Here is a 17,564-nt window from a genome sequence, read left to right on the forward strand (position 1 = left end):
CAGAGACCCACAGACTCACTCACACAGAGACCCACAGACTCACTCACACAGAGACCCATAGACTCACTCACACAGAGACCTACAGACTCACACAGAGACCCAGACTCACTCACACAGAGACCGAGAGACTCATTCACACAGAGACCCACAGACTCACATAGAGACACAGACTCACTCACACAGACACCCACAGACTCACTCACACAGAGAGCCACAGACTCACTCATACAGAGACCCACAGACTCACTCACACAGAGACCCACAGACTCACTCACACAGAGACCCACAGACTCACTCACACAGAGACCCACAGACTCACTCACACAGAGACCCACAGACTCACACACACAGAGACCCACAGACTCACTCACACAGAGACCCACAGACTCACTCACACAGAGACCCACAGACTCACTCACACAGAGACCCACAGACTCACTCACACAGACACCCACAGACTCGCTCACACAGAGAGCCACAGACTCGCTTACATAGAGACCCACAGACTCACTCACACAGAGACCCACAGACTCACTCACACAGAGACCCACAGACTCACTCACACAGAGACCCACAGACTCACTCACACAGAGACCCACAGACTCACACAGAGAGCCACAGACTCATTCACACAGAGAGCCACAGACTCACGCACAGAGAGCCACAGACTCACTCACACAGAGACTCACAGACTCACTCACACAGAGACCCACACACTCACTCACACAGAGACCCACAGACTCACTCACACAGAGACCCACAGGCTCACTCACACAGAGACACACAGATTCACTCACACAGAGACCCACAGACTCACACAGAGAGCCACAGACTCACTCACACAGAGGCCCACAGACTCACTCACACAGAGAGCCACAGACTCACACAGAGACCCACAGACTCACACAGAGACCCACAGACTCACTCACACAGAGACCCACAGACTCACTCACACAGAGACCCACAGACTCACTCACACAGAGACCCACAGATTCACTCACACAGAGACCCACAGACTCACACAGAGAGCCACAGACTCACTCACACAGAGAGCCACAGATTCACTCACACAGAGAGCCACAGACTCACACAGAGACACACAGACTCACTCACACAGAGACCCACAGACTCACTCACACAGAGACCCACAGACTCACTCACACAGAGACCCACAGACTCACACAGAGACCCACAGACTCACACAGAGACCCACAGACTCACACAGAGACCCAGAGACTCACTCACACAGAGACCCACAGACTCACTCACACAGAGACCCACAGACTCACTCACACAGAGACCCACAGACTCACTCACACAGAGACCCACAGACTCACTCACACAGAGACATTACACACTCACTCACAGAGACCCACAGACTCACTCACACAGAGACCCACACACTCACTCACACAGAGACCCACAGACTCACTCACACAGACACCCACAGACACACTCACACAGAGACTCACAGACTCACTCACACAGAGACCCACAGATTCACTCACACAGAGACCCACAGACTCACACAGAGACCCACAGAATCACTCACACAGAGACCCACAGACTCACTCACACAGAGACCCACAGGCTCACTCACACAGAGACCCACAGATTCACTCACACAGAGACCCACAGACTCACTCACACAGAGACCCACAGACTCACTCACACAGAGACCCACAGACTCACTCACACAGAGGCCCACAGGCTCACTCACACAGAGACCCACAGACTCACTCACACAGAGACCCACAGACTCACTCACACAGAGGCCCACAGGCTCACTCACACAGAGACCCACAGACTCACTCATCGACGATGGGATTTCACGTTGCACGGATAGAGGTTTAATTAGTCGTTACCACCACCATCAGCACCATCAACTCCACCAACAACAACACCATTACCACCATCGCCATCACAACTACTGTCACACTACCAACCAGAACACCATTGTCATGAGCACCACAACCAACAACATCACAACCACCACCACCAACATCACCACCACCACCATCATCACCACCTCTCTCCCACCAACAACATCACAACCATCATCTCTCTCCCACCACCATCATCATCACCACTACCAACATCACCACCACCATCATCACCATCTCTCTCCCACCAACAACATCACAACCATCATCTCTCTCCCACCATCGCCATCATCACCATCAACTCTCTCCCACCATCATCATCATCACCACCACCACCACCAACATCACAACTACCACCAACATCACCACCACCATCATCACCATCTCTCTCCCACCAACAACATCACAACCATCATCACCATCATCATCACCACCACCACCACCGCCATCTCTCTCCCACCACCACCATCATCATCACCACCTCTCTCCCATCACCGCCATCATCACCACCACCATCATAACCATCACCACTACCATCACCACCACCACCACCACTATCATCATCATCATCACCACCACCTCTCTCCTATCACCATCACCACCATCACCATCACCACCATCACCATCGCCACCACCACCACCACCATCACCACCACCACCACCACCACCACCACCACCATCACCACCACCACCATCACCACCACCACCATCACCACCACCACCACCACCATCACCACCACCATCACCACCACCATCACCACCACCATCACCACCTCTCTCCCATCACCACCATCACCACCACCATCACCACCACCATCACCACCTCTCTCCCATCACCATCACCACCATCTCCACCACCATCTCCACCACCATCACCACCACCACCACCATCACCACCACCACCACCACCACCCCCACCACCACCATCACCACCACCACCACCATCACCACCACCACCACCACCATCACCACCATCACCACCTCTCTCCCATCACCACCATCACCACCATCACCACCACCACCACCACCATCACCACCACGATCACCACCACCACCACCACGATCACCACCACCATCACCACCATCACTACCATCACCATCACCACCACCATCTCCTCTCTACACCCCCAGGAGCTCCCTGAGATCGTCCACTGCCAGGTTGGGTTGGGCGGTGGACGAGGAGCTGGAGGAGCTGGACGAGGAGGTGGACGAGGTGGACGAGGTGGAGGAGGTGGACGAGGTGGACGAGGAGGTGGACGAGGTGGACGATGTGGAGGAGGTGGAGGAGGCGGTGATGATGCAGGCAGCGAGGGAACGTTTCTGCTGCTGCAGTCGGAGAATTCGCTCCTCCACAGAGCCCACACAGAGGAAGCTACACGGGGGGTGGGGGGAGGTAGTGGGGGGAGTGGGGAGTGGGGGGGTGGGGGGAGGGAGTGGGGGAGGGGTGAGTGGGGAGTGGGGGGAGGGGGAGTGGGGGGAGGGGTGGGGGGAGGGGGGGAAGGGGGGAGTGGGGGGGGGAGTGGGGGGGGGAGTGGGGGGAGAGGGGAGTAGGGGGAGGGGGAGTGGGGGGGGAGAGTGAACAGCCAATGTATAGTAGTGTATAGTGTAGTGTATAGTGTAGTGTATAGTGTAGTGTATAGTGTAGTGTATAATGTAGTGTATAGTGTAGTGTATAGTGTAGTGTATAGTGTAGTGTATAGTGTAGTGTATAATGTAGTGTATAGTGTAGTGTATAGTGTAGTGTAGTGTATAGTGTAGTGTATAGTGTAGTGTATAGTGTAGTGTATAGTGTAGTGTATAGTGTAGTGTATAGTGTAGTGTATAGTGTAGTGTATAGTGTAGTGTATAATGTAGTGTATAGTGTAGTGTATAGTGTAGTGTAGTGTATAGTGTAGTGTATAGTGTAGTGTATAGTGTAGTGTATAGTGTAGTGTAAAGTGTAGTGTATAGTGTAGTGTATAGTGTAGTGTATAGTGTAGTGTATAGTGTAGTGTATAGTGTAGTGTATAGTGTAGTGTATAGTGTAGTGTAGTGTATAGTGTAGTATATAGTGTAGTGTATAGTGTAGTATATAGTGTAGTGTGTGTAGTATATAGTGTAGTGTAGTGTATAGTGTAGTATATAGTGTAGTGTGTGTAGTAGTGTGTGTAGTGTATAGTGTAGTGTATAGTGTAGTATATAGTGTAGTGTAGTGTATAGTGTAGTATATAGTGTAGTGTGTGTAGTGTATAGTGTAGTGTATAGTGTAGTATATAGTGTAGTGTAGTGTATAGTGTAGTATATAGTGTAGTGTGTGTAGTGTATAGTGTAGTGCATAGTGTAGTGCATAGTGTAGTGTGTAGTGTAGTGTATAGTGTAGTATATAGTGTAGTGTATAGTGTAGTGTATAGTGTAGTGTGTAGTGTAGTGTATAGTGTAGTATATAGTGTAGTGTATAGTGTAGTATATAGTGTAGTGTATAGTGTAGTATATAGTGTAGTGTATAGTGTAGTATATAGTGTAGTGTATAGTGTAGTATATAGTGTAGTGTAGTGTATAGTGTAGTATATAGTGTAGTGTATAGTGTAGTATATAGTGTAGTGTGTGTAGTGTATAGTGTAGTGTATAGTGTAGTATATAGTGTAGTGTGTGTAGTGTATAGTGTAGTGTATAGTGTAGTGTGTAGTGTAGTGTATAGTGTAGTATATAGTGTAGTGTAGTGTATAGTGTAGTATATAGTGTAGTGTATAGTGTAGTGTATAGTGTAGTGTGTGTAGTATATAGTGTAGTGTGTGTAGTATATAGTGTAGTGTAGTGTATAGTGTAGTATATAGTGTAGTGTGTGTAGTGTATTGTAGTGTATAGTGTAGTGTATAGTGTAGTGTATAATGTAGTGTATAGTGTAGTGTATAGTGTAGTGTATAGTATAGTGTATAGTGTAGTGTATAGTGTAGTGTATAGTGTATGTAGTGTATAGTGTAGTGTATAGTGTAGTGTACAGCATAGTGTAGTGTATAGTGTAGTGTATAGTGTAGTGTATAGTGTAGTGTATAGTGTAGTGTGTGTAGTGTATAGTGTAGTTTGTAGTGTATAGTGTAGTGTGTGTAGTGTATAGTGTAGTGTAGTGTGTATAGTGTAGTGTGTGTAGTGTATAGCGTAGTGTGTAGTGTATAGCGTAGTGTGTGTAGTGAGTGTAGTGTATAGTGTAGTGTGTGTAGTGTATAGTGTAGTGTAGTGTGTATAGTGTAGAGTGTAGTGTGTGTAGTGTATAGTGTAGTGTGTGTAGTGTATAGTGTATAGTGTAGTGTGTGTAGTGTATAGTGTAGTGTGTGTAGTGTATAGCGTAGTGTATAGTGTAGTGTGTGTAGTGTATAGTGTAGTGTGTGTAGTATAGTGTGCATAGTGTAGTGTGTGTAGTGTATAGTGTAGTGTGTGTAGTGTATAGCGTAGTGTAGTGTATAGTGTAGTGTAGTGTGTATAGTGTAGAGTGTAGTGTGTGTAGTGTATAGTGTAGTGCATAGTGTAGTGTATAGTGTAGTGTGTAGTGTAGTGCATAGTGTAGTGCATAGTGTAGTGTATAGTGTAGTAGTGTAGTGTAGAGTGCATTGTAGTGTATAGTGTAGTGTGTATAGTGTAGTGTATAGTGTAGTGTATAGTGTAGTGTATAATGTAGTGTATAGTGTAGTGTATAGTGTAGTGTATAGTATAGTGTATAGTGTAGTGTATAGTGTAGTGTATAGTGTATGTAGTGTATAGTGTAGTGTATAGTGTAGTGTACAGCATAGTGTAGTGTATAGTGTAGTGTATAGTGTAGTGTATAGTGTAGTGTATAGTGTAGTGTGTGTAGTGTATAGTGTAGTTTGTAGTGTATAGTGTAGTGTGTGTAGTGTATAGTGTAGTGTAGTGTGTATAGTGTAGTGTGTGTAGTGTATAGCGTAGTGTGTAGTGTATAGCGTAGTGTGTGTAGTGAGTGTAGTGTATAGTGTAGTGTGTGTAGTGTATAGTGTAGTGTAGTGTGTATAGTGTAGAGTGTAGTGTGTGTAGTGTATAGTGTAGTGTGTGTAGTGTATAGTGTATAGTGTAGTGTGTGTAGTGTATAGTGTAGTGTGTGTAGTGTATAGCGTAGTGTATAGTGTAGTGTGTGTAGTGTATAGTGTAGTGTGTGTAGTATAGTGTGCATAGTGTAGTGTGTGTAGTGTATAGTGTAGTGTGTGTAGTGTATAGCGTAGTGTAGTGTATAGTGTAGTGTAGTGTGTATAGTGTAGAGTGTAGTGTGTGTAGTGTATAGTGTAGTGCATAGTGTAGTGTATAGTGTAGTGTGTAGTGTAGTGCATAGTGTAGTGCATAGTGTAGTGTATAGTGTAGTAGTGTAGTGTAGAGTGCATTGTAGTGTATAGTGTAGTGTGTATAGTGTAGTGTATAGTGTAGTGTATAGTGTAGTGTGTAGTATAGTGTATAGTGTAGTGTATAGTGTGTATAGTGTATAGTGTGTGTAGTGTATAGTGTAGTGTATAGTGTAGTGTATAGTGTACAGCGTGTGTAGTGTATAGTGTACAGCGTGTGTAGTGTATAGTGTAGTATAGAGTGTAGTGTTTAATGTAGTGTATAGTGTACAGCGTGTGTAGTGTATAGTGTAGTGTAGAGTGTATTGTAGTGTATAGCGTAGTGTATAGCGTAGTGCATAGCGTAGTGCATAGTGTAGTGCATAGTGTAGTGTATAGTGTAGTGCATAGTGTAGTGTATAGTGTAAATGTCGTGATCTGAACGTGGCTTCTTCCACTCCAGCGCTGTCCTACCAGACAGTCTCGCCCCCTTCACCTGATGAAGGCCGCTTGTGTTGTGGCCGAAACGTCGTGATTTTTTATTTTATTTTCACCTACGTGACTTTACCGAATAGAACCAAAGAGTATGGATCCTTGCAGTCACGAAAGCTTTAAATCTAGAATTATAGTGTAGTGTATAGTGTAGTGTAGTGTATAGTGTAGTGTAGTGTATAGTGTAGTGTATAGTGTAGTGTATAGTGTAGTGCATAGTGTAGTGCATAGTGTAGTGCATAGTGTAGTGTATAGTGTAGTGTATAGTGTAGTGTATAGTGTAGTGTATAGTGTAATGCATAGTGTAGTGTATAGTGTAGTGTATAGTGTAGTGTATAGTGTAGTGTATAGTGTAGTGTATAGTGTAATGCATAGTGTAGTGTTTAGTGTAGTGTATAGTGTAGTGTACAGTGTAATGCATAGTGTAGTGTATAGTGTAGTGTATAGTGTAATGCATAGTGTAGTGTATAGTGTAGTGTATAGTGTAGTGTATAGTGTAGTGTATAGTGTAATGCAGTGTAGTGTAGTGTATAGTGTAGTGTACAGTGTAATGCATAGTGTAGTGTATAGTGTAGTGCATAGTGTAGTGTATATTGTAGTGTATAGTGTAGTGTATAGTGTAGTGTATAGTGTAATGCATAGTGTAGTGTATAGTGTAGTGTATAGTGTAGTGTACAGTGTAATGCATAGTGTAGTGTATAGTGTAGTGTATAGTATAATGCATAGTGTAGTGTATAGTGTAGTGTATAGTGTAGTGTATAGTGTAGTGTAGTGTATAGTGTAATGCAGGGTGTAGTGTATAGTGTAGTGTATAGTGTATAGTGTAGTGTATACTGTAGTGTATAGTGTAGTGTGTAGTCTAGTGTATAGTGTAGTGTATAGTGTATAGTAGTGTAGTGTATAGTGTAGTGTATAGTATAGTGCATAGTGTAGTGTATAGTGTAGTGTATAGTGTAGTGCATAGTGTAGTGTATAGTGTAATGTATAGTGTAATGTATAGTGTAATGCATAGTGTAGTGCATAGTGTAGTGTATAGTGTAGTGTATAGTGTAATGCATAGTGTAGTGTATAGTGTAGTGTATAGTGTAGCGTGTAGTGTATAGTGTAGTGTATAGTGTAGTGTATAGTGTAATGCATAGTGTAGTGTATAGTGTAGTGCATAGTGTAGTGCATGGTGTAGTGCATGGTGTAGTGTATAGTGTAGTGTATAGTGTAGTGCATAGTGTAGTGCATGGTGTAGTGTATAGTGTAGTGTATAGTGTAGTGCATGGTGTAGTGCATAGTGTAGTGCATAGTGTAGTGCATAGTGTAGTGCATAGTGTAGTGTATAGTGTAATGCATAGTGTAGTGTATAGTGTAGTGTAGTGTATAGTGTAGCGTGTAGTGTAGTGTGTAGTGTGTAGTGTAGTGTATAGTGTAGTGTATAGTGTAATGCATAGTGTAGTGTATAGTGTAGTGTATAGTGTAGTGCATAGTGTAGTGCATGGTGTAGTGTATAGTGTAGTGTATAGTGTAGTGTGTAGTGTAGCGTGTAGTGTAGCGTATAGTGTAGCGTATAGTGTAGTGTATAGTGTAGTGTATAGTGTAGTGTATAATGTAGTGCATAGTGTAGTGTATAGTGTAGTGCATAGTGTAGTGTATAGTGTAGTGCATGGTGTAGTGTATAGTGTAGTGTATAGTGTAGTGTATAGTGTAGTGCATAGTGTAGTGCATGGTGTAGTGTATAGTGTAGTGTATAGTGTAGTGTATAGTGTATAGTGTAGTGTATAGTGTAGTGTATAGTATACAGTGTAGTGTATAGTATACAGTGTAGTGTATAGTGTAGTGTAGTGTATAGTGTAGTGTATAGTGTAGTGTATAGTAGTGTAGTGTATAGTAGTGTAGTGTATAGTAGTGTAGTGTATAGTGTAGTGTATAGTGTAGTGTATAGTGTAGTGCATAGGGGATCTAACCGGTGCACGGTGACGTTCAGTGTTTGTCCCACACGGTAAATCCGATCCGAAGCCTGATCCTCAAGAGCGGGGTTCCTGCCACACACCACTCCGATTACCATCCAGCAGTGGATCGGGCAAAGCCTGGTCCTGCTGGTGCTGCTGATGAGACACCAAATGTGGAAACCATTCCCTGCCTAGCACCGTGACACCCCCATTACTACACCCCGTGACCTAATGACGCCCATGACCTATCCCTTATAACGTTCGTTTTTTATTGTCACCCAGGGTGTAGTGAGCTCAACCGGGTGGCTGATATCATCAGCATCATCACCACCATCACCACCATCACCATCACCACCATCACCACCATCACCACCATCACCATCACCACCATCACCACCACCACCATCACCACCACCACCACCACCATCATCAGCATCATCAGCATCATCACCACCATCACCATCACCACCATCACCACCATCAGCTTCAGCATCACCACCACCATCACCATCACCACCATCACCATCACCACTCTCACCTTCACCATCATCACCACCATCACCATCATCACCACCACCATCACCACCATCACCACCATCACCATCACCACCACCACCACCAGCATCAGCATCATCAGCACCATCACCACCACCACCATCATCACCATCACCACTCTCACCTTCACCACCACCACCACCACCATCAGCACCACCACCACCATCAGCATCATCACCACCACCATCACCACCACCATCACCACTGAGAGACGCAGACTCCAAATACACAGCCAGCAGCAGGCATCGTCAGGGTCCGGGATTGAACCCACGACCTCCTGTATACCAGGCGAGGTAGTCAACATCTCACCACGGAGAGAGAGAGAGACGCAGACTCCACATATACAGCAGCAGGCATCTTCAGAGTCCGGGATTGAACCCACGACCTCCTGTGTACCAGGCGAGGTAATCAACATCTCACCACGGAGAGAGAGAGAGACTCAGACTCCACATATACAGCAGCAGCAGCAGGCATAGTCAGGGTCCGGGATTGAACCCACGACCTCCTGTAGACCAGGCGAGGTAGTCAACATCTCACCACGACCCCCACGTGACCCCATCCACCGACCCCCACGTGACCCCTCCATCGTAAGGGCTGTAACATGTGCGGGTGATGGGGGGGAGAGAGTGGGTGGGTGGGTGGGTGGGTGAGCGGGTGGGTGGGTGAGTGGGTGGGCGGGATTGCGAGGTCACCAGTGAATGTCGAGCAAGAAGAGATGATTCCCTCCGATGAGGTTCAGACCTGTCCCTCCAGCACCCAGAGAGATAAGGAGGACCTGGGGAGAGAGTGGGCGGGTGGGTGGGTGACGGGGGGAGAGAGAGGGTGGGTGGGTGACGGGGTGAGTAAGTGGGTGGGTGAGCAAGTGGGTGGGTGGGTGAGCGGGTGGGTGCGTGAGTGGGTGAGTGAGTGTGTGGGTGGGTGCGTGGGTGAGTGGGTGGGTGAGTGAGTGAGTGGGTGGGTGGGTGAGTGAGTGAGTGGGTGGGTGGGTGGGTGAGTGGGTGGGTGGGTGGGCGAGTGAGTGAGTGGGTGGGTGAGTGGGTGGGTGGGTGGGTGAGTGAGTGGGTGGGTGGGTGGGCGAGTGAGTGGGTGGGTGGGTGAGTGAGTGGGTGGGCGAGTGAGTGGGTGGATGGGTGGGTGAGTGAGTGGGTGAGTGGGTGGTTGGGTGGGCGAGTGAGTGAGTGGGTGGTTGGGTGGGCGAGTGAGTGAGTGGGTGGTTGGGTGGGCGAGTGAGTGAGTGGGTGAATGGGTGGGTGAGTGAGTGGGTGGGTGGGTGAATGAGTGAGTGAGTGGGTGAGTGGCTGGGTAGATGAGTGAGTGAGTGGGTAGGTGGATGAGTGAGCGGGTGGGTGGATGAGTGAGTGAGAGAGTGGGTGAGTCAGCGAGTGGGTGAGTGAGCGAGTGGGTGGGTGGGCGAGTAGGTGGGTGGGTGGGCGAGAGGGTGGGTGGGCGAGTAGGTGGGTGGGTGGGCGAGTAGGTGGGTGGGTGGGCGAGTAGGTGGGTGGGTGGGCGAGTAGGTGGGTGGGTGGGCGAGTAGGTGGGTGGGTGGGCGAGTAGGTGGGTGGGTGGGCGGGCGAGTAGGTGGGTGGGTGGGTGGGCGAGTAGGTGGGTGGGTGGGTGGGTGGGCGAGTAGGTGGGTGGGTGAGTGGTTGGTTGAGTGGGTGGTTGAGTGGGTGGGTGGATGAGTGAGTGGGTGGGTGGTTGAATGGGTGGTTGAGTGAGTGGGTGGGTGAGTGGGTAGGTGAGTGGTTGGTTGAGTGAGTGGGTGGATGAGTGGGTGGGTGGGTGAGTGAGTGGTTGAGTGAGTGAGTGGGTGGGTGCGTGAGTGGGTGGGTGGGTGAGTGGATGAGTGAATGAGTGAGTAGTTGAATGTGTGAATGAGTAGGTAGGTGGGTAGGTGATTGAGTGGGTGGGTGGATTGGTGAGTGACTGACTGAGTGGGTGTGTGTGTGTACCGTGCAGTGTGTGTGTACCGTGTGTACTGTGTGTGTGTACTGTGTGTGTGTATCGTGCATGCTGTGCGTGTGTCCCGTGTGCATGCTGTGTGTACTGTGTACGTGCTGTGTGTACCGTGCGGTGTGTACTGTGTGTGTGTACCGTGCTGTGCGTGTGTACTGTGTGGGTACTGTGTGTACCGTGCGTGTAGTGTGTGTACTGTGTGTGTACCGTGCTGTGCGTGTGTACTGTGTGGGTACTGTGTGTACCGTGCGTGTAGTGTGTGTACTGTGTGTGTACTGTGTGTGTACTGTGTGTGTGTACTGTGTGCGTGCTGTGTGTGTACTGTGTGTGCTGTGTGTGTGTACCGTGCTGTGTGTGTACTGTTTGCGTGCTGTGTGTGTACTGTGTGTGTACTGTGTGTACCGTGCTGTGTGTACTGTGTACCGTGCTATGTGTGTACTGTGTGTGTACTGTGTGTACCGTGCTGTGTGTACTGTGTACCGTGTGTGTGTACTGTGTGTATACTGTGTGTACCGTGTGTACCGTGTGTGTACTGTGTGTGTGTACTGTGTGTGTGTACTGTGTGTGTACTGTGTGTACCGTGCTGGTACTGTGTGTGTGTACTGTGTGTGTGTACTGTGTGTGTGTACTGTGTGTGTGTGTACTGTGTGTGTACTGTGTGTGTACTGTGTGTGTGTACTGTGTGTGTGTACTGTGTGTGTGTACTGTGTGTGTGTACTGTGTGTGTGTGTACTGTGTGTGTGTACTGTGTGTGTGTACTGTGTGTGTGTACTGTGTGTACTGTGTGTGTGTACTGTGTGTGTGTACTGTGTGTGTGTACTGTGTGTGTACCGTGTGTGTGTACCGTGTGTGTGTACCGTGTGTGTGTACTGTGTGTGTGTACTGTGTGTGTACTGTGTGTGTACTGTGTGTGTGTACTGTGTGTACCGTGCTGTGTGTGTGTACTGTGTGTGTGTACTGTGTGTGTGTGTACTGTGTGTGTACTGTGTGTGTATGTACCGTACTGTGTGTGTGTACTGTGTGTGTACTGTGTGTGTGTGTACTGTGTGTGTACTGTGTGTGTACTGTGTACGTACTGTGTGTGTCTACTGTGTGTGTGTACTGTGTGTGTGTACTGTGTGTGTGTACTGTGTGTACTGTGTGTACTGTGTGTGTGTACTGTGTGTACTGTGTGTGTGTACTGTGTGTGTGTACTGTGTGTGTGTACTGTGTGTGTGTACAGTGTGTGTGTACTGTGTGTGTGTACTATGTGTGTGTACTGTGTGTGTGTACTGTGTGTACTGTGTGTGTGTACTGTGTGTGTGTACTGTGTGTGTGTACTGTGTGTGTACCGTGTGTACCGTGTGTACCGTGTGTACTGTGTGTGTACTGTGTGTACTGTGTGTGTGTAGTGTGTGTACTGTGTGTGTGTACCGTGCTGTGTGTACTGTGTGTGTGTACTGTGTGTACCGTGTGTACCGTGTGTACTGTGTATGTGTACTGTGTGTACTGTGGTGGCCAGTGACCTCCAAGCGCCGTGAGCCGGGACAGTTGAACTCCGAGACGAGGTGTGAGCGCCTGTCGTGTGTGTGTACTGTGTGTGTGTACTGTGTGTGTGTACCGTGCTGTGTGTACTGTGTGTACTGTGTGTGTGTACCATGCTGTGTGTACTGTGTGTGTGTACTGTGTGTGTACTGTGTGTGTGTACTGTGTGTACTGTGTCTGTACTGTGTGTGTGTGCCGTGTGTGTACTGTGTGTGTACTGTGTGTACTGTGTGTGTGTACTGTGTGTGTGTACTGTGTGTGTGTACTGTGTGTACTGTGTGTGTGTACTGTGTGTGTGTACTGTGTGTGTGTACTGTGTGTGTGTACTGTGTGTGTACTGTGTGTACCGTGTGTACCGTGTGTGTGTACCGTGTGTGTACTGTGTGTACCGTGTGTACCGTGTGTGTACCGTGTGTACTGTGTGTACCGTGTGTACTGTGTATGTGTACTGTGTGTACTGTGTGTACTGTGTGTGTGTACTGTGTGTGTGTACTGTGTGTGTGTACTGTGTGTGTGTACTGTGTGTACCGTGTGTACTGTGTATGTGTACCGTGTGTACTGTGTATGTGTACTGTGTGTACTGTGTGTACTGTGTGTGTGTACTGTGTGTGTGTACTGTGTGTGTGTACTGTGTGTGTGCACTGTGTGTGTGTACTGTGTGTACCGTGTGTACTGTGTATGTGTACTGTGTGTACTGTGGTGGCCAGTGACCTCCAAGCGCCGTGAGCCGGGACAGTTGAACTCCGAGACGAGGTGTGAGCGCCTGCTGTGTGTGTACTGTGTGTGTACTGTGTACTGTGTGTGTACTGTGTGTACTGTGTGTACCGTGTGTGTACTGTGTGTGTACTATGTGTACTGTGTGTGTACCGTGTGTTCCGTGTGTACTGTGTGTACTGTGTGTGTGTACTGTGTGTATACTGTGTGTACTGTGGTGGCCAGTGACCTCCAAGCACCGTGAGCCGGGACAGTTGAACTCCGAGACGAGGTGTGAGCGCCTGCTGTGTGTACTGTGTGTACCGTGTGTACTGTGTGTACTGTGTGTGTGTAGTGTGTGTACTGTGTGTGTGTACTGTGTGTGTGTACAGTGTGTGTGTACAGTGTGTGTGTACTGGGTGTGTGTACTGTGTGTGTGTACAGTGTGTGTGTACAGTGTGTGTGTACTGGGTGTGTGTACTGTGTGTACCGTGTTTACCGTGTGTACTGTGTGTGTGTACTGTGTGTGTACTGTGGTGTCCAGTGACCTCCAAGCGCCGTGAGCCGGGACAGTTGAACTCCGAGACGAGGTGTGAGCGCCTGCTGTGTGTGTGTACTGTGTGTGTACTGTGTGTGTGTACTGTGTGTGTGTACTGTGTGTGTGTACTGTGTGTGTGTACTGTGTGTACTGTGTGTGTACTGTGTGTACTGTGTGTGTACTGTGTGTACTGTGTGTACTGTGTGTACTGCGGTGTCCAGTGACCTCCAAGCGCCGTGAGCCGGGACAGTTGAACTCCGAGACGAGGTGTGAGCGCCTGCTGTGTGTGTGTACTGTGTGTGTACTGTGTGTGTGTACTGTGTGTGTGTACTGTGTGTGTGTACTGTGTGTGTACTGTGTGCACCGTGTGTACTGTGTGTGTACTGTGTGTGTACTGTGTGTACTGTGTGAGTGTACTGTGTGTGTGTACTGTGTGTGTGTACTGTGTGTACTGTGTGTGTACTGTGTGTGTACTGTGTGTGTACTGTGGTGGCCAGTGACCTCCAAGCGCCGTGAGCCGGGACAGTTGAACTCCGAGACGAGGTGTGAGCGCCGGTCCAGGGAGACCGAGCCGTCGATGGAGGCGCAGCGAACACCGGACAACTCCAGGTGGGTCCTCACCAGGGTCAGCATGGACACCCACTGGGACACCACCACACTGGGTATAGCACCGCACCATCACTACTCACCATCACTCACCACTACTCACCATCACTCACCATCACTCACCACTACTACTCACCATCACTCACCATCACCACTCACTCACCACTACTCACCACCACCACCACTACACACCATCACTCACCATCACTCACCACTACTCACCACTACTCACCACTCACCACCACTACTCACCACTCACTCACTCACTCACCACTACTCACCACCACTCACCATCACACACCATCACACACCATCACTCACCATCACTCACCATCACTCACCACTACTCACCACTACTCACCACTACTCACCACTACTCACCAGGGTCAGCATGAACACCCACTGGAACACCACCACACTGGGTATAGCACCACACCATCACTCACCATCACTCACCACTACTACTCACCATCACTCACCACTACTCACCACTACTACTCACCAGGGTCAGCATGGACACCCACTGGGACACCACCACACTGTGTATAGCACCGCACCATCACTCACCATCACTACTCACCACTCACTCACTCACTCACCACTACTCACCACTACTACTCACCAGGGTCAGCATGGACACCCACTGGGACACCACCACACTGTGTACAGCACCACACCATCACTCACCACTACTCACCACTACTCACCACCACCATCACTCACCATCACTCACCATCACTCACCATCACTACTCACCACTACTCACCACCACCATCACTCACCATCACTCACCATCACTCACCATCACTACTCACCACTACTCACCACCATCACTCACCATCACTCACCACTACTACTCACCATCACTCACCATCACCACTCACTCACCACTACTCACCACCACCACCACTACACACCATCACTCACCATCACTCAACACTACTCACCACTACTCACCACTACTCACCATCACTCACCATCACTCACCATCACTCACCATCACTCACCACTACTCACCACTACTCACCACTACTCACCAGGGTCAGCATGGACACCCACTGGGACACCACCACACTGAGTACAGCACCACACCATCACTCACCATCACTCACCACTACTCACCATCACTACTCACCACTACTCACCACCATCACTCACCATCACTACTCACCAGGGTCAGCATGGACACCCACTGGGACACCACCACACTGGGTATAGCACCACACCATCACTACTCACCACTACTACTCACCACTACTCACCACTACTCACCAGGGTCAGCATGGACACCCACTGGGACACCACCACACTGGGTATAGCACCACACCATCACTCACCACTACTCACCATCACTCACCATCACTACTCACCACTACTACTCGCCACTCACTCACTCACCACTACTCACTCACCACTACTCACCACCATCACTACTGACCACTACTCACCACTACTCACCACCACCACCACTACTCACCACCACCACTACTCACCACCACCACCACTACTCACCACTACACACCACCACTACTCACCACTACTCACCACTACTACTCACCATCACTACTCACCACCACTACTCACCACTACTACTCACCACTACTCACCATCACTACTCACCACCATCACTCACCACCATCACTCACCATCACTACTCACCATCACTACTCATCACTCACCACTACTCACCACTACTCACCATCACTCACCACCATCACTCACTCACCACTACTCACCCCCATCACTCACCACTACCACCACCATCACTCACCACTACTCACCACCATCACTCACCACTACTCACCATCACTCACCACCACCATCACTCACCACCACCACTCCCCACTACTCACCACCACCATCGCTCACCACTACTCACCACCACGCTGGGGACGGCACCGCACCCACACTCACCACCACCGCTCACCACCACCACCACTCACTCACCACCACCACCACTCACTCACCACTACTCACCACCACCACTCACTCAATCACCACCGCTCACCAATACCACCATCACTCACCACTACTCACCACCACCACTCACTACCACCACCACTCACCACCACCACCACTCACTACCACCACCACCACCACCACTCACTACCACCACTCACCACCAACACTCACCACCACCACTCACCACCACCACTAACCACCACCACTCACCACCACCATTCACCACCACCATTCACCACCACCACTCACCACCACCACCCAACACCACCACTCACCACCACTCAACACCACCCACCACCACCACTCACCACCACTCACTACCACCACTCACCACCACCACTCACCACCACCACCCAATACCACCACTCACCACCACCATTCACCACCACCACTCACTACCACAACTCACTACCACCACTCACCACCACCACTCACCACCACCATTCACTCCCACCATCACTCACCACCACCACCACCACTCACTACCACCACTCACCACCACCACCCACCACCACCACTCACCACCACCATTCACTCCCACCATCACTCACCACCACCACCACTCACCACCACTCACTACCACCACTCACTACCACCACTCACCACCAACACTCACCACCACCACTCACCACCACCACCACTCACTACCACCACTCACCACTCACCACCACCCAATCACGACCACACTAACACTCAAAACACACACTGTGATGATGATGCTGATGAAGATGCTGCTGATGAAGATGCTGCTGATGAAGATGCTGCTGATGAAGATGCTGCAGATGAAGATGCTGCTGATGAAGATGCTGCTGATGAAGATGCTGCTGATGAAGATGCTGCAGATGAAGATGCTGCAGATGAAGATGCTGCTGATGAAGATGCTGCTGATGAAGATGCTGCTGATGAAGATGCTGCTGATGAAGATGCTGCTGATGAAGTTGCTGCTGATGAAGATGCTGCTGATGAAGATGCTGCTGATGAAGATGCTGCTGATGAAGATGCTGCCGATGAAGATGCTGCCGATGAAGATGCTGATGAACATGCTGATGAACATGCTGATGAAGATGCTGATGAAGATGCTGCTGATGAAGATGCTGATGCTGATGAAGATGCGGCT

The 17,564-nt window shown here is 49.0% G+C and overlaps 1 protein-coding gene across 6 annotated transcripts in view; it reads right to left on the reverse strand.

The window, feature by feature from the left end:
• Positions 1 to 1,827: 1,827 nt before the first annotated feature.
• Positions 1,828 to 17,564, reverse strand: part of TTF2 (transcription termination factor 2) — a 114,458-nt gene continuing 98,721 nt past the window's right edge. For 2 of the 6 annotated variants that reach the window (XM_076059019.1, XM_076059018.1), the window contains exons 20-23: positions 14,381 to 14,537; positions 9,861 to 9,943; positions 8,629 to 8,703; positions 1,828 to 3,255 (exon numbers count right to left, since the gene is read on the reverse strand). In XM_076059019.1, the coding sequence (XP_075915134.1) occupies positions 3,003 to 3,255; positions 8,629 to 8,703; positions 9,861 to 9,943; positions 14,381 to 14,537 (568 nt within the window). In that variant the 3' untranslated portion in view covers positions 1,828 to 3,002. Of the gene's footprint in view, positions 3,256 to 8,628; positions 8,704 to 9,860; positions 9,944 to 14,380; positions 14,538 to 15,634; positions 15,795 to 17,564 lie in introns of those variants that run through there. The other 4 variants (XM_076059020.1, XM_076059022.1, XM_076059021.1 and 1 more) reach the window with 4 other exon arrangements.

Source organism: Petromyzon marinus (assembly GCF_048934315.1).
Source record: "Petromyzon marinus isolate PM22_M1 ecotype Great Lakes invasive population chromosome 84 unlocalized genomic scaffold, UKy_Petmar_22M1.pri1.0 chr84_unloc.1, whole genome shotgun sequence".
Lineage (NCBI taxonomy): Eukaryota > Metazoa > Chordata > Hyperoartia > Petromyzontiformes > Petromyzontidae > Petromyzon > Petromyzon marinus.